The sequence below is a fragment of the Schistocerca americana genome, chromosome X (genome assembly GCF_021461395.2).
Source record: "Schistocerca americana isolate TAMUIC-IGC-003095 chromosome X, iqSchAmer2.1, whole genome shotgun sequence".
In the NCBI taxonomy this organism is placed as follows: Eukaryota; Metazoa; Arthropoda; class Insecta; order Orthoptera; family Acrididae; genus Schistocerca; species Schistocerca americana.
Window position 1 is genome coordinate 704,483,881 of NC_060130.1, and position 22,166 is coordinate 704,506,046.

General features: G+C 45.8%; 1 protein-coding gene across 1 annotated transcript in view; it reads right to left on the reverse strand.

Annotated features, from left to right (window-relative positions):
* The window catches only part of LOC124556836 (myrosinase 1-like), a 260,034-nt gene that overhangs the window by 169,488 nt on the left and 68,380 nt on the right, over positions 1-22,166 (reverse strand). Inside the window, exon 4 of the mRNA XM_047130853.1 lies at positions 6,007-6,129. Within this exon, the coding sequence (XP_046986809.1) occupies positions 6,007-6,129 (123 nt within the window). The remainder of the gene's footprint in view (positions 1-6,006; positions 6,130-22,166) is intronic.

The window sequence follows — 22,166 nt, forward strand, 5'->3', positions numbered from 1 at the left end:
TTAGTTGTTTGTGTTGCCTTTGCTGTAAAGTTCCTTTAATGTGTTAAACAACATGTCTTTACACAGTGTACTGTTTTTATTTGAAACTTGTTTGCTTTCTGCTGTTGCCTTCTGTATGTGGAAGCTCTCTTCTATTGTCAGTTTGTGGTACAGACTGCGGCTAGAGTTCAGTATTTCTAAATCTGTTGCTATTATAGTTGGGTGGTGGTTATGGGCTATTAGGTGGTCAGCAATTGCGTGGGTGGTGTTACTTTTTCGGGCTCTGAGGTGTTCTGAATGCCTTGTGTTAAAGATCCTGCATGTTTGTTCTATGTATACAGATTTACAAATGCTGCATGTGAGTTCATATATTCCTGATCTTCTAAATTTATCTCTGGGTTTTTCCTGGTTTCTCCTGTTTTCTGAGTTTTTCCGAGTTGGGTTGTCTGTCCAGTATCCTATTGGAAGTCCCTGTTTCTTCAATATGTTGCCTATTCTGTCGACAATTTTGTTATTGTAGGTGGGTACGTGCCATTTTGTTTTGTGTGTGTGTTTGTGTGTGTGTGTGTGTGTGTGTGTGTGTGTGTGTGTGTGTGTGTGGGTGGGTGTGTTGTGTCTTGTATGCGGCCATTGCTTGTATGTTGTGTTGATCGGGGTTGTGTAAGGTTCTGTGTGTGTGTTGTTTTTTCATTCGTTTTCTGCTTACAAACTTATTGGTTTAATTTCTCTATCATGTGGGGCTTGTAACCATTTTCCTCTCCTATCTGTTTTATTGTATTGAGCTCCTGTGTGTAATTCTCTTTGTATACGGATGCTTTGATGAAACTGTGGAGCAAGAATCTGAAGCTCGGCTGCTTGTGTGCCATCGAGTGGTTCGACAGATTGTGAATGGTGATGCTCGGTTTCCTGAACATTGTGAAATCATGGATGTTGTTCGTTTTTAGTACGGTGAGGTCCAGAAAATTCAGTGTTTGTCTGTTCCTGTTTCTAACGTGAAGCGAATTTTTTGGGTGTAAGTTGTTTATTTCCTTGTGTAGCTGTTCTGTGTGTGTGCGTGGTCCATCAATCAGGCACATTATGTCATCGACGTATCGGCACCAATATATGACTTTGTATTTTTTTGGTCTTATTTTGTGTGTGTGTAGGTCTTGTTCTGTAGTTTGTTGGCTAGGAGGCCACTTATTGGTGGCCCCATTATCAACCCTTCAGGTTGTGAATAAAATTCTATGTTGAACATGAAGTAATTTTGTGCTGTTGTTGTCTTAAGGATGCTTGGTATTTCATTAGTGCGTGAGACTGGTGTGTTTCCTTGTTGTTTTAGTACTTGTTTGGTGATGATAATTGTTTCATTTTTCGGAATACAAGTGTTCATTGATGTGATATCGAATGATATGAAGCTTGCTGTGTCTGGTATGTCTATGTTCTTGATTCTCTGTACTAGTTCCATTGAGGTTTCTAGGTTTCTGTTGTTTACAAAAGTGTATATGTTCCCTAGTAATGTGTGTGTACATAGGGCTAGGTGGTATGATGGAGCATTTATTAAGTCGATGACGGGCCATAAAGGATATATTCTTTGTGCACCTTTGGTAGGGATTTTAGAGAGTGTGACTTCTTTGCGTCATTCCTTTTATCTGGCCTTTTGATAATGTATTTTTGATGTCTTTTAGCGTTTCTTGGATGTTTCTGTGATACCTTAGTGATGGGTCACTGGTCAGTTTGGTGATGATGTACTTCAGAAAAATGTATTATCTTTTTGCAGTGAACATACAGTGTGCAGTGGCACGATCACTCTGTTGTAGAAATAGTTCAAAAGCCAAAACCGCTTAAATACTGTTTTATGGATAACCGGTTTCAACATACTAAAGGTGCCATCATCGGATCTGAATGTAGCTTTACATTTACAAACCATTTGGATATAACGATACATCAGCTGGCCTGCCTCATGTATCGTTATATCCAAATGGTTTATAGGCTTTTGAATCATTTCTAATGTTTTATCTATGTATTCCTTTTAATTCATAATCACCGTGATGTTCCCTTTGTCTGTCCTTGTTAGTATGTCACATCAATGTTCACTTGTATTCGTAGAGACTATCCAAGCCTGCAGGTTGTGATTTTGTATTTGGCCACAAACGGCAACTGTACAATGTCCTTAGTACGTTGCAAGTGAGAGTTGCGGTCAGGACAGTGTTCTGTGTAGCTGTGAGTGCACTATGTCGTAGCCAAGTGAATTCGAACATGAGCAAATTGTTGCTGCTCGTATGCTGGATGCTTCCATAGCTGAGGTAGCCTAATTGTTTGGTGTTTCGAGAGGTACCTCTCGCAGATTTATACCGCTTACAGGGAAAGAGGAAGAACATCATCCGCTAAGGCACAACGTGGATTAAAGTACGTATTGAGTGATAGTGACAGATGGTCACTGAAGATGATTGTGATGGGAAATAAGAGGGCCGGCAGCGGTGGCCGTGCGGTTCTAGGCGCTTCAGTCCGGAACCGTGCCACTGCTACGGTCGCAGGTTCGAATCCTGCCTCGGGCATGGATGTGTGTGATGTGCTTACGTTAGTTAGGTTTAATTAGTTCTAAGTTCTAGGGGACTGATGACCTCAGATGTTAAGTCCCATAGTGCTCAGAGCCATTTGAACCATTTGAAATACACTCCTGGAAATGGAAAAAAGAACACATTGACACCGGTGTGTCAGACCCACCATACTTGCTCCGGACACTGCGAGAGGGCTGTACAAGCAATGATCACATGCACGGCACAGCGGACACACCAGGAACCGCGGTGTTGGCCGTCGAATGGCGCTAGCTGCGCAGCATTTGTGCACCGCCGCCGTCGGTGTCAGCCAGTTTGCCGTGGCATACGGAGCTCCATCGCACTCTTTAACACTGGTAGCATGCCGCGACAGCGTGGACGTGAACCGTATGTGCAGTTGACGGACTTTGAGCGAGGGCGTATAGTGGGCATGCGGGAGGCCGGGTGGACGTACCGCCGAATTGCTCAACACGTGGGGCATGAGGTCTCCACAGTACATCGATGTTGTCGCCAGTGGTCGGCGGAAGGTGCACGTGCCCGTCGACCTGGGACCGGACCGCAGCGACGCACGGATGCACGCCAAGACCGTAGGATCCTACGCAGTGCCGTAGGGGACCGCACCGCCACTTCCCAGCAAATTAGGGACACTGTTGCTCCTGGGGTATCGGCGAGGACCATTCGCAACCGTCTCCATGAAGCTGGGCTACGGTCCCGCACACCGTTAGGCCGTATTCCGCTCACGCCCCAACATCGTGCAGCCCGCCTCCAGTGGTGTCGCGACAGGCGTGAATGGAGGGACGAATGGAGATGTGTCGTCTTCAGCGATGAGAGTCGCTTCTGCCTTGGTGCCAATGATGGTCGTATGCGTGTTTGGCGCCGTGCAGGTGAGCGCCACAATCAGGACTGCATACGACCGAGGCACACAGGGCCAACACCCGGCATCATGGTGTGGGGAGCGATCTCCTACACTGGCCGTACACCACTGGTGATCGTCGAGGGGACACTGAATAGTGCACGGTACATCCAAACCGTCATCGAACCCATCGTTCTACCATTCCTAGACCAGCAAGGGAACTTGCTGTTCCAACAGGACAATGCATGTCCGCATGTATCCCGTGCCACCCAACGTGCTCTAGAAGGTGTAAGTCAACTACCCTGGCCAGCAAGATCTCCGGATCTGTCCCCCATTGAGCATGTTTGGGACTGGATGAAGAGTCGTCTCACGCGGTCTGCACGTCCAGCACGAACGCTGGTCCAACTGAGGCGCCAGGTGGAAATGGTATGGCAAGCCGTTCCACAGGACTACATCCAGCATCTCTACGATCGTCTCCATGGGAGAATAGCAGCCTGCATTGCTACGAAAGGTGGATATACACTGTACTAGTGCGGACATTGTGCATGCTCTGTTGCCTGTGTCTATGTGCCTGTGGTTCTGTCAGTGTGATCATGTGATGTATCTGATCCCAGGAATGTGTCAATAAAGTTTCCCCTTCCTGGGACAATGAATTCACGGTGTTCTTATTTCAATTTCCAGGAGTGCTAGATGAAAAAGTCACTGCAGAACTGACTGTCGCACTCGTTAATCCTGGCAGCACCAACACAACACGAAGAGTGATCCATAGGGAGGGAACTTTAGTGCTAGCTGGAATTCCAAATCTATTTATCAGTGATGTAAATGACCGAAACAGTAAAACGTGTTGCCGAACCCTTAAAACATGGACTATGGAGCAATAGAAGAAAGTCATTTTGTCGGAGGAATCGTGTTTCACACTAATTCTAACTTCTGCTTGTGTTTACGGCTCAAGAGTGAAACACGGCCGGGTTCGGTGACGAATTGGGCAACCATGTAGTAGTATTTTATGGCCTCGTGGGTACTCGGCATAGCAAATGTCTCTGAGCACTATGGGACTTAACTGCTTAGGTCATCAGTCCCTTAGAACTTAGAACTACTTAAACCTAACTAACCTAAGGACATCACACACATCCATGCCCGACACAGGATTCGAACCTGCGACCGTAGCGGTCCCGCGGCTCCAGACTGTAGCGCCTAGAACCGCACGGCTACACCGGCCGGCTCGGTATAGCAGCATTACTGCCAAGATTGTGTGACCGTTTTGGCTGATTAGGTCCACCCCATGGTACAATGTTTGTTCCCCAATGGTGATCATGTGTTCCAAGACAGCTCACATCATCCAGGACTAGTTTTGTGAGCACGAAGAGGAAATTGGTGCACCTCCCCTGGGCACGACAGTTCCCAGATCCCAACGACATTGAGTCTTTTTGGCCTACTTTGGAGAGAATGGTGAACTATCACTACCCGCCTCCCTCATCGTTGTCTGAACTTGCCACTAGTTTGCTGGAATAATGATATGAAATTCCCTCTAAAACCATACAGGACCAGTATTTATCAACTGCGAGATAACTGGAAGCTGTTTTCAATGCCAACGATTTTCCTACACCGTATTAGGCATGGTAATGTGTTGTGTTTTTGTGTTTTTTTTCTGCCTCCTTGTAACTGTCCACGTGCTGACATGGACCTCAGAGCCTATAGGTACATGAAATTCGTGCCTGTACCGAGCGTCTTAGTCAAAAGCCTATGCTATTTCACCGTTGATTAATTTGGATAAACGAAGTTTTGTTTATGTTCTTCACCGGTGGCCTTGAGTCTCTGGAATACAAGGTGATTGGTTACTTAGGGCAGCTAGTGATAGTAGCGATTTATTCTTGAGTTGATTTCGCAGTTGTTCTTATGATTACTCGACATTTTCAGTAATGAACTAGTTTTTGTTATCTATTCTGTACGTTTGTTCACATTATGAGTTTAAACAAATCCAGCAACTGTTTACCCACACTATTTTCTGATAATACAACTGAAAGTTATTTGGTAGCGACATAGCGTGTGAACACAAGGATCTTATATAACTTAACACAAACCGCGAAACAGCAACTTATTTACAACAAGTGAAGTTCCTGCTTCACAACTTATTCAGCAAATATTACACCTCACAACTGATGTAAACGACTGAGTGAAATAACTCTCTGTGTCGATTTGATCTATAAACTTTATTGTGGGGTGATCGAAATAAGAAAACTTGTCAAATAGGCGAAACGCTTTCCTCTATGTAGACAGACATTTCTCGTTATTTGTTAGAGAAGCCCTTCTTGACTTCTGCAACTGTGATGAAGGTTATTTATGTAAACTTGTCAAATTTCGCCGCGCGGTATTAGCCTAGCGGTCTTAGCCGCTGCAGTCATGGACTGTGCGGCTGGTCCCAGCGGAGGTTCGAGTCCTCGCTCGGGCATGGGTGTGTGTGTTTGTCCTTAGGATAATTTAGGTTAAGTAGTGTGTAAGCTTAGGGACCGATGACCTCAGCATTTCAGTCCCATAAGATTTCACACACATTTTTTTCTTGTCAAATTTCTCGAAGCAGGTATTGTGGAACATTTTCGACATGTTGAAAGTGCCATTTTCATATGAATATTGTCTTACCTTGTCTCCCAGGTGTGTTAAAAGTATCCTCGCATAATCCACAAAATATTCAATAATTGCAGGATTTGTCCATCCACCTATGTCTTGCAAAGGAGTCGGGAGGTCCCAGTGGTACATGGTCACCTGAAATTGAAGTTAACTCAAGTTAATATAATGGAAATCCATAGTACGTAAGTCCTAAAAGAACTGAGCGCTGCGCGGAGCTGCCGCGCGGTTAGAGGCGTCATGTCACTGATTGTGCGGCCACTCCCGCCGGAGGTTCGAGTCCTCCCTCGGACATAGGTGTGTGTGTTATTCTTAGTATAAGTTAGTTTAAGTAGTGTGTAAGTCTATGGGCCGAAGACCTCAGCAGTTTGGTCCCTTGGGAATTCACACACATTTGAACATTTGAACCGAGTACTGGCAACTGAAAAATGTGAGAAATGGAAACATTCAATGAAAATATTCTGTTAGAGGAAATTTTAGTGCATCTGAGTTAAAACGTACTTAAAGCGTAAGAAAGTGGTGCTATTAGCATGTTGTAGCATTCTTTATTTAACATAAATTATATTAATTCGTGCCATTATTTTTACTTCCGTGCAAGTTACCATGAAAGATTTCGAACGTTTTCAATGTTCGTAGTTGACAAACTAAGAGCAATAGTTGTGTAGCTCTGTTTTCCTGAACTAAGAGATGTAAATTGTTCAGAAGAGAAAGCAAGTTTGAAACATTAATAATTTTAATATCCGGATTTCGGTAGTTTTAAGACAGATGTCCCGATGGGAAGCCCATTAACGTTATTTGCTTGTTTACTACCATTGTGAAAAGTTATCAATTAAGAATTTTTGTAGCCTGGACAATTGTGTCGTGATATATAGTGTCCCTTATTATTTAATATCTTTTAAATTATTATTAAAATAAGAGTTACTTTCATATTACGTGAATATCACGGCATCCTATCATAATTGCCATTATATTATGCCCTGTCGTATCGGAGGGAGCAGTAGTAGTAGTGGAAGAAGCTCGCAGCCTGACGTGATAACATTTAAGAAGGTGTATCGAAGTTACAAATGAACTTCATAAGGTCGGGAAAAACGTAAAAATGTGAATTTAGTAACATTATGATATATGAAGTGGATTTACACTTGGTGAATATCTATTATCATTAGCAACTTGTGACAAATGAAAATTTGTGCCAGACCGGGACTCGATCCCTTATTTCCCACCTCCCATGAGCTGTCTCATTTACCTCTATTTTTTTTTTTTTTTTTTTTTTTGTACAGTGCCGCAGAACAGTTCAGTAATGAGCAAAAGACAAAGAAAATATCTTTTCCGCAATATTTAAAGAGTTACTAGCTACAGGTAACTGACAAAACTGAATTTAATAATTCCATTAACAGTGTAACATTTTTTACTCAATGTGCCAGCATACAACAGGTTCAAGAGAACCTGTGGGACTTCATCAAGACAAAAAATAACAATAATTAACATAGGAACGCCTTCCTGGCGAAACAAAACAAAATGGCGACCACATGCCAACGAGAGATGAGTAGATTCACATTGATCGTGAAGTCCCAGCAGGTGAGAGTCGGGTACGTCTTCTCGAAAAAAATTGAGAAACCTATAACATGGGTTAAGTTGCGTAAAAAGCACCAAACAAGAATTTAGCTTCTCATACCCGGGAAACCCCTGCTGCGGGGAGGGTCCATGAAAACATTGCCCAAAAAATTGGTATAATACTGACGATATGCTGAATGGCACATTAAAGAGGTATGATGATCTTCGAAAAACGCCCAAAAAACAATGACACTCTTGCTGCCGTCTAGAAACAAATAATGAACTGAGAGACTTTTGATCAATTTTACAGCATTTGTTTTCGTGCACGGGAATAAAGTTTCATCCGGGAACAGAAACGACTGCAGTACAACAGCGTGTAGAGCAACACGTAGGAGAAAAGCAAGTACTTTCCTTATGAACAGCCATACATCTTCAGTAGGTTCACACACCAGACGATGTTCATCTGTGTCAAGCTTGTGTTTCTAAGATCAAAGCGGAGTGTGTGCCATGCTAATGGCATGCAGCCAGAGGCGCGTCATGTGTTTCTCATTGGCAATCAGATACCAGGTTATACGAGCCTCCGTGATGAGGAAGACATGGTGTCGAAACGCCACACCACCGGCCAAGAGTTGTCGGTATCTCCACTTTGTTCCGGTTGAGACCCCTCATCATTAGGTTATAAACACCACATACCATAGGAGTCCTGGTACGAGGCAGGTCTGCATGGACATAACTGTATTCGATGAAAAATTTCTTGATGCACAAGAGGGAAGTAGAAATACGCGCTATTGCAACGGGCTGCACGTGCGAAAGAGGTGCAAGTTCATCATCAGCGCTTCCGAAAAACCGGTCGAATGGTGGGTTTACTACTTAATCATCATGCAGACATAGAAGGTAGGCGCTCTAACACATACGTTGACAAGACCAAGGCCACCTTCCCGAGGGAGAAGAGTAAGTGTGCCACAACGAACTTTAAAAATAAGACCCGTGCGCCAGCAGCCTGTTCACCATCGCCTTCGATATTGGTAATACGTCAACCAAATGCGGTGTCCTTGACCCCAGATGAGAGATGACAAAATCAATCTATTGTACGATGTCCAAACCCACAGCAGAGCCATGTGGATCTCTTCATTAAAATTGCTACACCAAGAAGAAATGCAGATGATAAATGGGTATTCAATGCACAAATATACTATACTAGAACCAACATGTGATTACATTTTCACGCAATTTAGGTTCATGGATCCTGAGAAATCAGTACCCAGAACAACCACCTCTGGCCGTAATAACGGCCTTGATACGCCTGGGCATTGAGGCAAACACAGCTTGGATGACGTGTACAGGTACAGCTGTCCATGCAGCTTCAACACGATACCTCAGTTCATCAAGAGTAGTGACTGCCGTATTGTGACGAGCCAGTTACTCGGCCACCATTGACCAGACGTTTTCAGTTGGTGAGAGATCTGAAGAATGTGCTGGCCAGGGCAGCAGTCGAATATTTTCTGTATCCAGAAAGGCCAGTACAGGACCTGCAACATGCGGTCGTGCATTATCCTGCAGAAATGTAGGGTTTCGCAGGGATCGAATGAAGGGTAGAGGCACGGGTCGTAACACATCTGAAATGTAACGTCCACTGTTCAAAGTGCCGTCAATGCGACCAAGAGGTGACCGAGACGTGTAACTAGTAGCACCCCATACCATCACACCGCGTGATACGTCAGTATGGCGATGACGAATACACGCTTCCAACGTGCATTCACCGCGATGTCGCCAAACACGGATGTGACCATCATGATGCTGTAAACAGAACCTGGATTCATCCGAAAAAATGACGTTTTGCCATTAGTGCAGCCAGGTTCATCGTTGAGTACACCATCGCAGGCGCTCCTGTCTGTGATGCAGCGTCAAGGGTAACCGCAGCCATGGCCTCCGAGCTGATAGCCCATGCTACTGCAAACGTCATCGAACTGTTCGTGCAGATGGTTGTTGTCTTGCAAACGTCCCCATCTGTTGACACAGGGATCGAGACGTGGCTGCACGATCCGTTACAGCCATGCGGATAAGATGCCTGTCATCTCGACTGCTAGTGATACGAGGCCGTTGGGATCCAGCACGGCGTTCCGTATTACCCTCCGGAACCGACGGATTCCATATTCTGCTAACAGTCATTGGATCTCGACCAACGCGAGCAGCAATGTCGCGATAAGATAAACCGCAATCGCGATGGGCTACAATCTGACCTTTATCAAAGTCGGAAACGTGATGGTACGCATTTCTCCTCCTTACACGAGGCATCACAACAACGTTTCACCAGGCAACGCCGGTCAACAGCTGTTTGTGTATGAGAAATCGGTTGGAAACTTTCCTCATGTCAGAACGTTGTAGGTGTCGCCACCGGCGCCAACTTTGTGTGAATGCTATGAAAAGCTAATCATTTACATATCACGGCATCTTCTTCCTGTCGGTTAAGTTTCATGTCTGTAGCACGCCATCTTCGTGGTGTAGAAATTTTAATGGCCAGTAGTGTAGTTAGCTGGCGTTGCTATCCGTACGTCGAGCACGAAGTTAATTCCCAGGCACTTAAGCGTGTGCATCGGCCGCAGCAGAGCCGCACTCACTCCCGGAAGACCCTTTTCGATGTTCAAGGCACCAGACTTCGTAAAATTCATACTGCTGCTTGCAGCAGTTCGATATCGAGTGAGCCATTCCAGCACCACACGCACTTCTGACCCAAAAATGCCAAGTCATCCACGTACGCACGATAGATAAATGTATGGCTCCTCATCGCGTTCCAAGGTAATGGGCTCCGCAATTCGTATAATAGTGGCTCAAGAGCAATGGCAAAAATAATAATCGACAATGGACACATCTGTCGGACCGATCACGAAATAATAATGGGACCCGCTGAAAGGCCATTGATCAGTACCTACGATCAGTCACCTCGTAGAAGTCGAATGATGATGTGTATAATGTCTTGGGGGAAGACCATCCGTCGCATCACTTTCGCAAAATAGTCATGGCTCATCCTATCAAACACGTGGTCCAAGTCCACCGACATTCGAAAGCTGCAAGTTGGTGCTAGTGCAATAACATCACGATAGTGACTGAGCACTGTCTATATGTTACTGTCTCCACCAAGGCACATTTCATCCACAGATACAACTTGAGGCAGGACGCGTTTGAGATGGGCTGCGGGGACCCGTGTGAAAATCTTGATATTACAATTAATCTTCGGCAACGGCGGGTAATTCTCAATCCCCGATACCCAGACAGCTAGGGGAAACGGCCGGTAATGCTTAACTTCCGACACTTGGACAGCTAAGGGACCAGAATAATCAGTTCCTCAACAAAGGCAGGAGGGAGTGGAACGTCAGGAGGCATAAGTTACTGGTACATAGCAATCCAACGAGGATCTGTAATGTCGTGAAAGATGCGATAAAACTCCAACGGGAAAGCGTCTGGGCCTGGGGATTTGTTTATCGCTCCCTTATGGAGAGCGTCGTCGAAGTCATCAGCTATAACTCCAGCCGTAAGGATCTCCACAGCAACTCTTTCAACAACACCAAAAAAGGGTGGAGGACTTCAGAGGACTTCGTCCATTTCTTTATAGAACTGTTGATAGTAGTCCACAAAGCCGCTCACAGTATCCTTCTGAGACGTCAATCGGCGACCAAATGGCATGCCAAGAGCATGCGTCAGTACTCTCTGACACCACCGCCTCGCTCTGACAATGTGGTGCATTGATGGGGATTCTCCACGGATCCGATCCTGACATCTTCCATGAATCATTGCTCCCTGAAGACGGCAACCTGTAAGCGAAAAAATCTTCGTGTTTACCCTCTCAATTTGAATCTGTCCATCGAGAGACTGGGCTTGGCCAGAGAGCTTCCGGAACAGTGTGAAATAAAATTCCAACATATTTCGATGCCAATACATGTTGTTGCTACCACATTGTATCATCGTGTGACGCAAATCAGGCTTAGCACTTACAAGCCACCACCTGAGGGCTGAAGGGTACGTTGGAAGGCTTCTTTCACAGGTGGATCATGTCGCCTCTATTAACTGCCTACACTCCGGATCCTGGAGATTTGCAACTTTTCAACTTCTAAGTGCTTCGACCGCGCCCCAATCTCTGCCAATGGAGAGAGACAGTGCATATGTACCCGATACCCTCAGAGAAGGCCATAGGCCACAACTCAGCGCGAATTGTCGCAGCCATGAAACCATGGGGAACAAAGACAATATCAAGGCGACTTTCCGAATGGCTCGTAACATACGTATATCCACTTAGATTACCTTGCACACAATCCTACGTATCAACGAGATTCAAATCTAGCACCAGCAGATGTAGTTCCTGGCAAAGGGGTATACTGAGAAAACTGATCCTTCTGGAAAATCACGCAGCTGAAGTCTCCACCAAGAGTAAAATGGTCGTAGCGGCTTGCCAACAAAAGCGCCATCTCTTCCGAGTAAAACTACGACAGTTCTATTGCTTTTCCGAGCCAGTGGCAGCGTAAATATTGATGATCCGGACACCATGGAAGGTCTCCACGAGACCCCTGGGTGATAGCAGGTAAAACACATCTTCAACCACGATTCCTTCCCGTAGGAATATTATCGTCCCACTACCACTGTCATCACATGGAGTAACATCGACATCGTATCCATGAAAATCTGGGAACTTGTTGAGGTGAACTTCTTGCAAGGGGCAATATCGATGTCCGACACCTGCAATATTTCGCGGAGCAAGTGAAGTTTTTCCAGCATCCCGATCGTGTTGATACACTCCTGGAAATGGAAAAAAGAACACATTGACACCGGTGTGTCAGACCCACCATACTTGCTCCGGACACTGCGAGAGGGCTGTACAAGCAATGATCACACGCACGGCACAGCGGACACACCAGGAACCGCGGTGTTGGCCGTCGAATGGCGCTAGCTGCGCAGCATTTGTGCACCGCCGCCGTCAGTGTCAGCCAGTTTGCCGTGGCATACCGAGCTCCATCGCAGTCTTTAACACTGGTAGCATGCCGCGACAGCGTGGACGTTAACCGTATGTGCAGTTGACGGACTTTGAGCGAGGGCGTATAGTGGGCATGCGGGAGGCCGGGTGGACGTACCGCCGAATTGCTCAACACGTGGGGCGTGAGGTCTCCACAGTACATCGATGTTGTCGCCAGTGGTCGGCGGAAGGTGCACGTGCCCGTCGACCTGGGACCGGACCGCAGCGATGCACGGATGCACGCCAAGACCGTAGGATCCTACGCAGTGCCGTAGGGGACCGCACCGCCACTTCCCAGCAAATTAGGGACACTGTTGCTCCTGGGGTATCGGCGAGGACCATTCGCAACCGTCTCCATGAAGCTGGGCTACGGTCCCGCACACCGTTAGGCCGTCTTCCGCTCACGCCCCAACATCGTGCAGCCCGCCTCCAGTGGTGTCGCGACAGGCGTGAATGGAGGGACGAATGGAGACCTGTCGTCTTCAGCGATGAGAGTCGCTTCTGCCTTGGTGCCAATGATGGTCGTATGCGTGTTTGGCGCCGTGCAGGTGAGCGCCACAATCAGGACTGCATACGACCGAGGCACACAGGGCCAACACCCGGCATCATGGTGTGGGGAGCGATCTCCTACACTGGCCGTACACCACTGGTGATCGTCGAGGGGACACTGAATAGTGCACGGTACATCCAAACCGTCATCGAACCCATCGTTCTACCATTCCTAGACCGGCAAGGGAACTTGCTGTTCCAACAGGACAATGCACGTCCGCATGTATCCCGTGCCACCCAACGTGCTCTAGAAGGTGTAAGTCAACTACCCTGGCCAGCAAGATCTCCGGATCTGTCCCCCATTGAGCATGTTTGGGACTGGATGAAGCGTCGTCTCACGCGGTCTGCACGTCCAGCACGAACGCTGGTCCAACTGAGGCGCCAGGTGGAAATGGCATGGCAAGCCGTTCCACAGGACTACATCCAGCATCTCTACGATCGTCTCCATGGGAGAATAGCAGCCTGCATTGCTGCGAAAGGTGGATATACACTGTACTAGTGCCGACATTGTGCATGCTCTGTTGCCTGTGTCTATGTGCCTGTGGTTCTGTCAGTGTGATCATGTGATGTATCTGACCCCAGGAATGTGTCAATAAAGTTTCCCCTTCCTGGGACAATGAATTCACGGTGTTCTTATTTCAATTTCCAGGAGTGTATCTACTAATCCTGTAAGTCTGCCACGGGACAGAGTCACATGGACGCTCATTAATACAGGAGGACTAGCAGTCCCCGTAAGTGCCTCTCCAACAGACAGCATGACTCCATCCGAATCCTCAGTCGAATAACAGTTATGGGTTGCTGCTGCAGCAACCACAGTTACTTCAACGTACATTGATTCATCTTCAGTATCATCGGACCAAGCAGTACTGTGTGGACCCAGATCGTCCAGCTCAGCCTCTGTAGCCAAGTGACAGTGTTGCGTGGGAGGAAGAATGGCGATGGCCCGATTGCTATCCATCTATGAGAGGCACGACGCTAGGTGAGTGCGTTGATTACTCTGTATCTGATGGGAGAAGGGCTCCATGTTCTGCCACAGAATTCAACGGAAGCAGGTCTTGCCAGAGAGGATCACTATCGCCCATAGATTGTGGTAGGCACGTGCCTGACAGAGGAAGCCGACGTTTCTTACGTGTTTTTGGCGACCGTATTTCAAGCATGTGTGGTTCAGTATTTGAAGATGCCAGAAGGTCCTGGTGGTCTGGCATGAAGGCAGCAGTAGGCACGACCATGCAGTCGATGTCTATCCCCTGCTGAAGCCACCTCGCCGCATGTCAACACAGGCGGAGCAGGAGAGGGCACAGGCATAAACGATGTCCGCTCCTCATCTCTCAGCTGTATAGTCGTAGTCAGCAAAGGTTCAGTAGTGGGTAGCGGCGCAGGCAGTGGGCTAGGATCATTCTGGAGAATCTCGACATACGTCAGCTGAAGTGTCGTCGGTGTATTTGAAACCATTGTATTCCCAAGTGGCAATTGCATTCTCTGCCGAATCCACTCTGAGCGAACATGTCCTTCTAGCCCACAGCCAGAGCACGTTTTCGGTGGGCCATCATAGATCACAATGGTGTGGCATCCGCCAAGATATGAAATAGGACGGAATGTGTTTGATCAATACGGACCTGCCACACTCCATTGAGAACTGAGAGTGTGATAAAAGCTCGCCCACTTCTCGGCCGTATGGCTTGTCACCTTCCCGTACATGCGGAGCGCCAAAATCACCATCTTCGAAGCTACTTTAAATGGGAGTTCAAAAACACGTATCGTCTGCAGTCCAAGTCCTGAATGGTCTACAGACACGTCACCAATATTCCCATCTGAATCACGGAACTTGATACCACTCCTAGTTTTATTTTGAATCCTGTCATTCGCTACGTCGTTTATTAACTTCACATAAAGCACTGTGCTCGCTATGGAACGATGTATGCCAACATGAGCGTTATAGTCAATCTTAACATCATCTTTGAGAAATTGTTCGATTACACGTGCTTTCAGACGTGCCTATTCACTTGAAAAACTGATTGTCAGTATCGATTTACGAGAAGAGTAGATCATTCTTCTACAAAATGAAATGTGCACGAAGATGGCTGAAGCACATAAAAACCCTGAGCGCCAACTCTGCGGCAAGGCTGTAAACAAGACGTCCATGGCGCCGCCCTACCAAAGGGAGACTGTGATCACTTCGCCTATTCGAGCACGCCCCCAGTGCTTGTTCAAACCTTTATATGAAACGCTGTCAAAATCCAAATGCAAGCAAGGAAGACAAATGTAATTCTGTATCATCCTTTTAGCCCCGCCAGACGTGATTATATCATTAATGGCAAAAGAGTCTATGTTTTAGCGGTAACTGCATTTATTACAATAAAAAGTCCTTCAGGTATTAATGCATGGATTCAATATGGACACCATGTTTCTAACATTGACAACTTGCAGATATTACATATCACTAACAAAGGCAAGAAAATGGACCTCTTAGAGGAACTAGAAATATATATTCACACACTCAATTCACCCCAACACATTCTAAATGAGCAGCTGAAACCAACAACTAAACAATTTCTAAATAATTTCCGTGGGCTGTTCACAGATAGCAGACACAAACTGGACCCCTAAAAGTCACAACTCATCACAAAAATACGACTACCTATTTAAGATATCGGTATAAAACTGCATAAATATAGGATGGAGAAAAACTATGTCACGAAATTTTAACCCTGGATAATTGATGCCAATAGGACCCAAAATTACTAATGTTGCGTCGGCCGACAACGCACAATTTTTAAACTACGGAAACTAGGTGCCATGCGTTCCGATTGGCCACGGTATTGGCCTGTTGCCGGATGCTCTGAATAGCGCATCACCGCAAGTGCTTTGCCTGCCGGAGATCGCGATGTACCTAAGGCAGCCCGCAAGCTCGGTGGTAACGCGCCAGCCTTCCACTCTGGGGCGAATCCGCCGGTGTCCCGACATATCCATTGTAGTTGCATGATAAGACGTACCGGGACCAAACCCTTTAACAGCTGTTAGTTCGCTACAGAAAGCCTTTTACAAATTGTGTCGGCCCTGAAAAGGGCATTTTTGGAAGCTAGGACATTGTTTATTTAAAGCAGGTGTTCGAACTGGCGACCCTCTGACGCGAGACAAACTTGGTAACGTCGAACGGTGTTTTGCCGAAATCTTTCAAAGATTCCTGTCTGTTGCCGTGATGTGAGTGTCGGCATGTTGAATGCGGTCCATTAATTCCTCTTCGTTTCTATGTGGTTCGCGTCCGGTTTGGTGAACTACATCTACATCTAAATCTACATCTACATCTACATTTATACTTCGCCAGCCACCCAACGGTGTGTGGCGGAGGGCACTTTACGTGCCACTGTCATTACCTCCTTTTCCGGTTCCAGTCGCTTATGGTTCGCGGGAAGAACGACTGCCGGAAAGCCTCCGTGCGCGCTCGAATCTCTCTAATTTTACATTCGTGACCTCCTCAGGAGGTGTAAGTAAGGGGAAGCAATATATTCGATACCTCATCCAGAAACGCACCCTCTCGAAACCTGGACAGCAAGCTATACCACTATGCAGAGCGCCTCTCCTGTAGAGTCTGCCACTGGAGTTTGCTAAACATGTCCGTAACGCTATCACGCTTACCAAATAACCCTGTGACGAAACGCGGCGCTCTTCTTTGGATCTTCTCTATCTCCTCCGTCAACCCGATCTGGTACGGATCCCACACTGATGGGCAATTTTCAAGTATAGGTCGAACGAGTGTTTTGTAAGCCACCTCCTTTGTTGATGGACTACATTTTCTAAGGACTCTCCCAATGAATCTCAACCTGGTACCCGCCTTACCAACAATTCATTTTATATGATCATTCTACATCAAATCGTTCCGCACGCATACTCCCAGATATTTCCCAGAAGTAACTGCTACCAATGTTTGTTCCGCTATCATATAATCATACAATAAAGGATCCTTCTTCCTATGTATTCGCAATACATTACATTTGTCTATGTTAAGGGTCAGTTGCCACTCCCTGCACCAAGTGCCTATCCGCTGCAGATCTTCCTGCATTTCATTACAATTTTCTAATGCTGCAACTTCTCTGTATGCTACAGCATCATCCGCGAAAAGCCGCATGTAACTTGCGACACTATCTACTAGGTCATTTATATATATTGTGAAAAGCAATGGACCCATAACACTGCCCTGTGGCACGCCAGAGGTTACTTTAACGTCTGTAGACGTCTCTCCATTGAGAACAACATGCTGTGTTCTGTTTGGTAAAAACTCTTCAATCCAGCCACACAGCTGGTCTGATATTCCGTAGGCTCTTACTTTGTTTATCAGGCGACAGTGCGGAACTGTATCGAACGCCTTCCGGAAGTCAAGGAAAATGGCGTCTACCTGGGAGCCTGTATCTAATATTTTCTGGGTCTCATGAACAAATAAAGCGATTTGGGTCTCACACGATCGCTGTTTCCGGAATCCATGTTGATTCCTACAGAGTAGATTCTGGGTTTTCAAAAACGACATGATATTCGAGCAAAAAACATGTTCTAAAGTTCTACAACAGATCGACGTCTGAGATACAGGTCTATAGTTTTGCGCATCTGCTCGACGACCCTTCTTGAAGACTGGGACTACCTGTGCTCTTTTCCAATCATTTGGAACCTTCCGTTCCTCTAGAGACTTGCGGTATACGGCTGTTAGAAGGGGGGCAAGTTCTTTCGCGTACTCTGTGTAGTACCTCTTGTAGGTGCTTCCTCGAAGCGCTCGAGAACAGTCTCTTCAAATGCAGCATCCTGTCATGTTCGAGGTCTTCCAGCATCACCATGACATCCCACTAACGAGGCTGTTTCGCCAAGTCACCGGGGAATTGCTGTAAACGTTTGCGGGTGTGGGTGATGCCATGCTGGGTACCGTTCCTCATAGAACCGTCGAGCTTCATGCTCATTACCATCGGCTAATCCATAAACAAAAACCATATCTCGTTGTTCTTCGAGCGAATACTGTGCCGCAATGCTTACTGTATGACTAAATCACAGGTGACGTGTTTGTGCTCCGAAGCAGTGACAGAACGACGCACGTTTGTATGTGTGAACCGGCAACCATATCGCTGCCCATCAACCGACGAACGGCAGCAGGGCAATTCCACGGCCAATCGGAGTGCGTGGCGCCAAGTTTCCGTAGTTTGAAAATGCTGTGTTGTCGACCTACACAACATTAGTAATTTTAGTTCCTACTGGCATCAGCTATCCACGGTTAAAATTTCGTGACACGATTTTTCTCCACCCTGTATAAACTGTTCAAATAAATGGCTCTGAGCACTATGCGACTGAACTTTTGAGGTCATCAGTCGCCTAGAACAAATCCATGCCCGAGGCAGGATTCGAACCTGCGACCGTAGCGGTCGCTCGGTTCCAGACCGTAGCGCCTAGAACCGCTCGGCCACTCCGGCCGGCTGTTATTATTATGTTGCATTTTGCACATCCTACGCACCATCTTTGCTCTGTTTACATCCTTGCTCAATAGGAAATAAATGATATTTTTGTGTCTCTGCTTGATGATAATATGGTATCATATATCAATACCACACCACAGGCACAATAGCAATGGAAGTGTAAGTTTCCGTCTGACGTCGACAGCGGTGGCGCGGAACCTGACGGACCCAATGGTGTGTGACCGCTGAGCCATGCCTCCAGCTGCTCCGCACTACGAGCGGCCTCTGTCGCCGCGGTATAGGATGGCCGGCGGCAGCCGCTCAGGCCTTCTTGCGCTCAGAGCCACTTCGCTACGTGAAGCTTCGTAGACGCTGCCTATTCACTGCTCCGATATTAGCGTTGGTGCTTTAGTCCTAGTTAACACTGTGATAGCTGGACCCTAACTCTTGTTGCATTATTTGTAATGTGTCTTCGTTCATTTCGAGAAATTCAAGTTAAGTGAATCTTCTGGTTTACTGTGTTAAATTGTTCGCTCATCATTTCTGCTCCTGTCCAGCTTTCCTACGATGACGGCTGACGCACCACTCTGTACCCCACCTCTCCTCACGATTGTGTACGAAGTAGTACACAACAGATAATTTTTGTACTGCAAACAAAAGCATTAACTGTATACCAAATGTGTGATGTTCAACATTGACATTAAGAATATTATGAGGTGTGGCACAGTAATTTATTTGTAATATTTGTGGTTTTTGCAATTCAACAACATATACATCGATCTGGAACGGCACATGGATCACAACAGAAGAAATCGCCTTCTGCTAGAACCTATGTAACTGAGTAAAACTATTTCACATTAGTTTTTAATAAATGCAAGCATTTAAGCGTGCTTCTGTTAATGAAACAACTTATAAAGTGACATTAAATATTCAAATATTCCTTTGCATTATAGGAGCAGACGATGCTCTTGATTAGAACGTCTATGTAATTGAAAATTGATATGGCAGCCTGAAACGGATTACAGCACTAAAATAAAAGATTTAAGATATTTATGACTCGTTGGGTCGTTCATCAACGAATATGGAATTATTAGAAACTCTACACTAAGTGTTACCGGAGGACTACATACATATTGTGAGTGTGTGTGTGTGTATTCCACATCTCCTAAACTGTCAACTGACTTAAACACTGAGATGCGTGAAAACTGACGAATTGTGCTTGACGTTTAAACTTATTACTTCTTTGCTATTGACTCTAACCACAAATTATTTCGCAGTGTCCACGTATGCTTAAAGATACGACATAATAAACACTGAGATGAGCGAAAAAATGCCGCATCACGTATGAAATTTTAGTACATTTATTCTTTGCTACTAAGACACTCCTATAGTCGAGTCAACTTACGGAAATCCCTGACACCTGGCAGCGCTTTTGACAGCTTTCAATTATGAAGCGCAAATGCCTGTGGGCGAAAACATTCGCCATCTATAGGGCTATGAAGATGCCTTGCCATAGAGACGTTTACAAAATCGCGTTGTAGACATGTGCAACAGCTGCGCCCAGCTTACAGAACCTGTCCGGGATATTACATTACAAAGACAGTTCATTTTTTTGTTTTCGTTTCTAATAGAAAATTAGCAAAATGAGCACCCAGGCAATGCCAGGTTTATTAGCTAGAAGTAAATATTTTAGCAGCTGATGGTATAGACTAATTTGAACAAAAAATTTCATATTACACGTGTCCAATGTTTATTCGTTATACAGATATATTTTTTGGAATTTAACGGAAAGAAATGTTGACAGAAGGTGTTAAGCAAAGCCGGCCGGTGTGGCCGAGCGGTTCTAGGCGCTACAGTCTGGAGCCGAGCGACCGCTACGGTCGCAGGTTCGAATCCTGCCTCGGGCATGGATGTGTGTGATGTCCTTAGGTTAGTTAGGTTTAAGTAGTTCTAAGTTCTAGGGGACTGATGACCTCAGATGTTAAGTCCCATAATGCTCAGAACCATTTGAATCATTTGTTAAGCAAAGGCAGGTGATTAAGTTCAAAGTGGTTTTTCATAAATTTCGACCTCCAACCTCAACGAACTTTCGAATTCTCTAGGCAACACCAACTTTAGCTTTTCTGAAGCCATCTTGTCATTCTTTTACGAGTACAGCGGTATTTATAATCGGAACGATCACTCTGTCTCTCGTAGACTTTGCCTTACTCTGAAAGGAAGCTTACTGGTATAGAATATGGAAGCTGTTTTGCTACTCCGAGATACAGTATCTACGTCCAAGTTACTCATGTTGGCAGTTGTCTTTGATTCGAAATGTGGAATATTCTTTTTGTCTTCTTTGCTGAAGGAATTTCGAAAAACCATGTTTAGTATCTCTGCTTTAGTGGCACAGTCATCAGTAACATTACCGTTTTCAGTCTCAGGATGCCATTAATTAAAGTATTTTTCAAATATTAACATCCGACGATCAGTATAACAGTTGATTTTTGACGTTCCTACTAAAAGACTATTTTTGATCGTAACAGTTATGCATTATTCTCTGCTGAGCGTTTGCTAGAGGAATGGAGAAACACTATGGTTTTCACTTATTGACAGTTGTTACCCTCACGAAAACCTCTAGTTCTTACGCAGTGGGGTGAATGTTAACAAAAAATTGACTTTCAGTGCTCTGGACGTTTTCTTCAAATTGTGTCAAGCACGCCGGAATGCTGTTTCCTCTTCGTTATGCTCTAGCAAGGAACTCCGGTAGGAACTGTTTCGTTTTAAGTTTTCATTGTAGGCACAACCCACTATCTCAGGTCAACTAGTTGATGAAATCTGGATACCAAGCAAGATAACTGAGCGAAACCAAATTAAATGCCTTAGGTTTCTTTGTAATAACCTTATAGGGTAGACATTACATTACCTCGTTGAGTTTTGTATTTTTCTCACTCCACAAAGTACCATGCCGATGGCAGAAATGTCTGCGGCGTACGTGCGGAACGAACCGATGTCTGAATTACTCTGTCCGACAAAAGAAGTGTCGCACTTACAAGACATGGTCGGCTGCAAACACAATCATCGATGAGGAATTTAAATGAGTAAAGTTGCATTGTGGGTCTCCATTTGGCCAGTTGGTAGAACCATGCAATAACCACAATATCCAGTTTGTGGAACATTTGCATGTAACTGGGGGCCAATTTTGGACTTCATGGAAACGTGGGGGAAGGCACACAAGTCATCAGTGTGCCGGTCGACCACGTCTGACTACCACAACGGAGGATCGCTGTGTTGTGCACCAAGTACGTCTTAACTCGTTCACCTCTGTACCTGCCATCGAAGAACAACTAATGTACTCCCTCCAGCATTCTGTGTTATCTCACACTATTGGCAGGAGACTAGCAGGGACTGGACTAGGGTTTACCGTACCATGCGTAGGCTGCCGTTAACATAATAACATACGGCTGTTTTTGGTGTAGTGCTGTGATCTGGAAGTTTGGCGTACTAGTGAATGGCGTCGCATTATGTCAGCGAAGAATGGCAGTTCTGCAGCACGCCGAATGACATCGTTGAGTTTGGCGGCGACCTGGGGAGGGGTCTCATTCTTTTGAGAAGTGTAGCGGCTTTACTGCTGGCGTCATGGTGTGGGGTACCATTGAGTATGA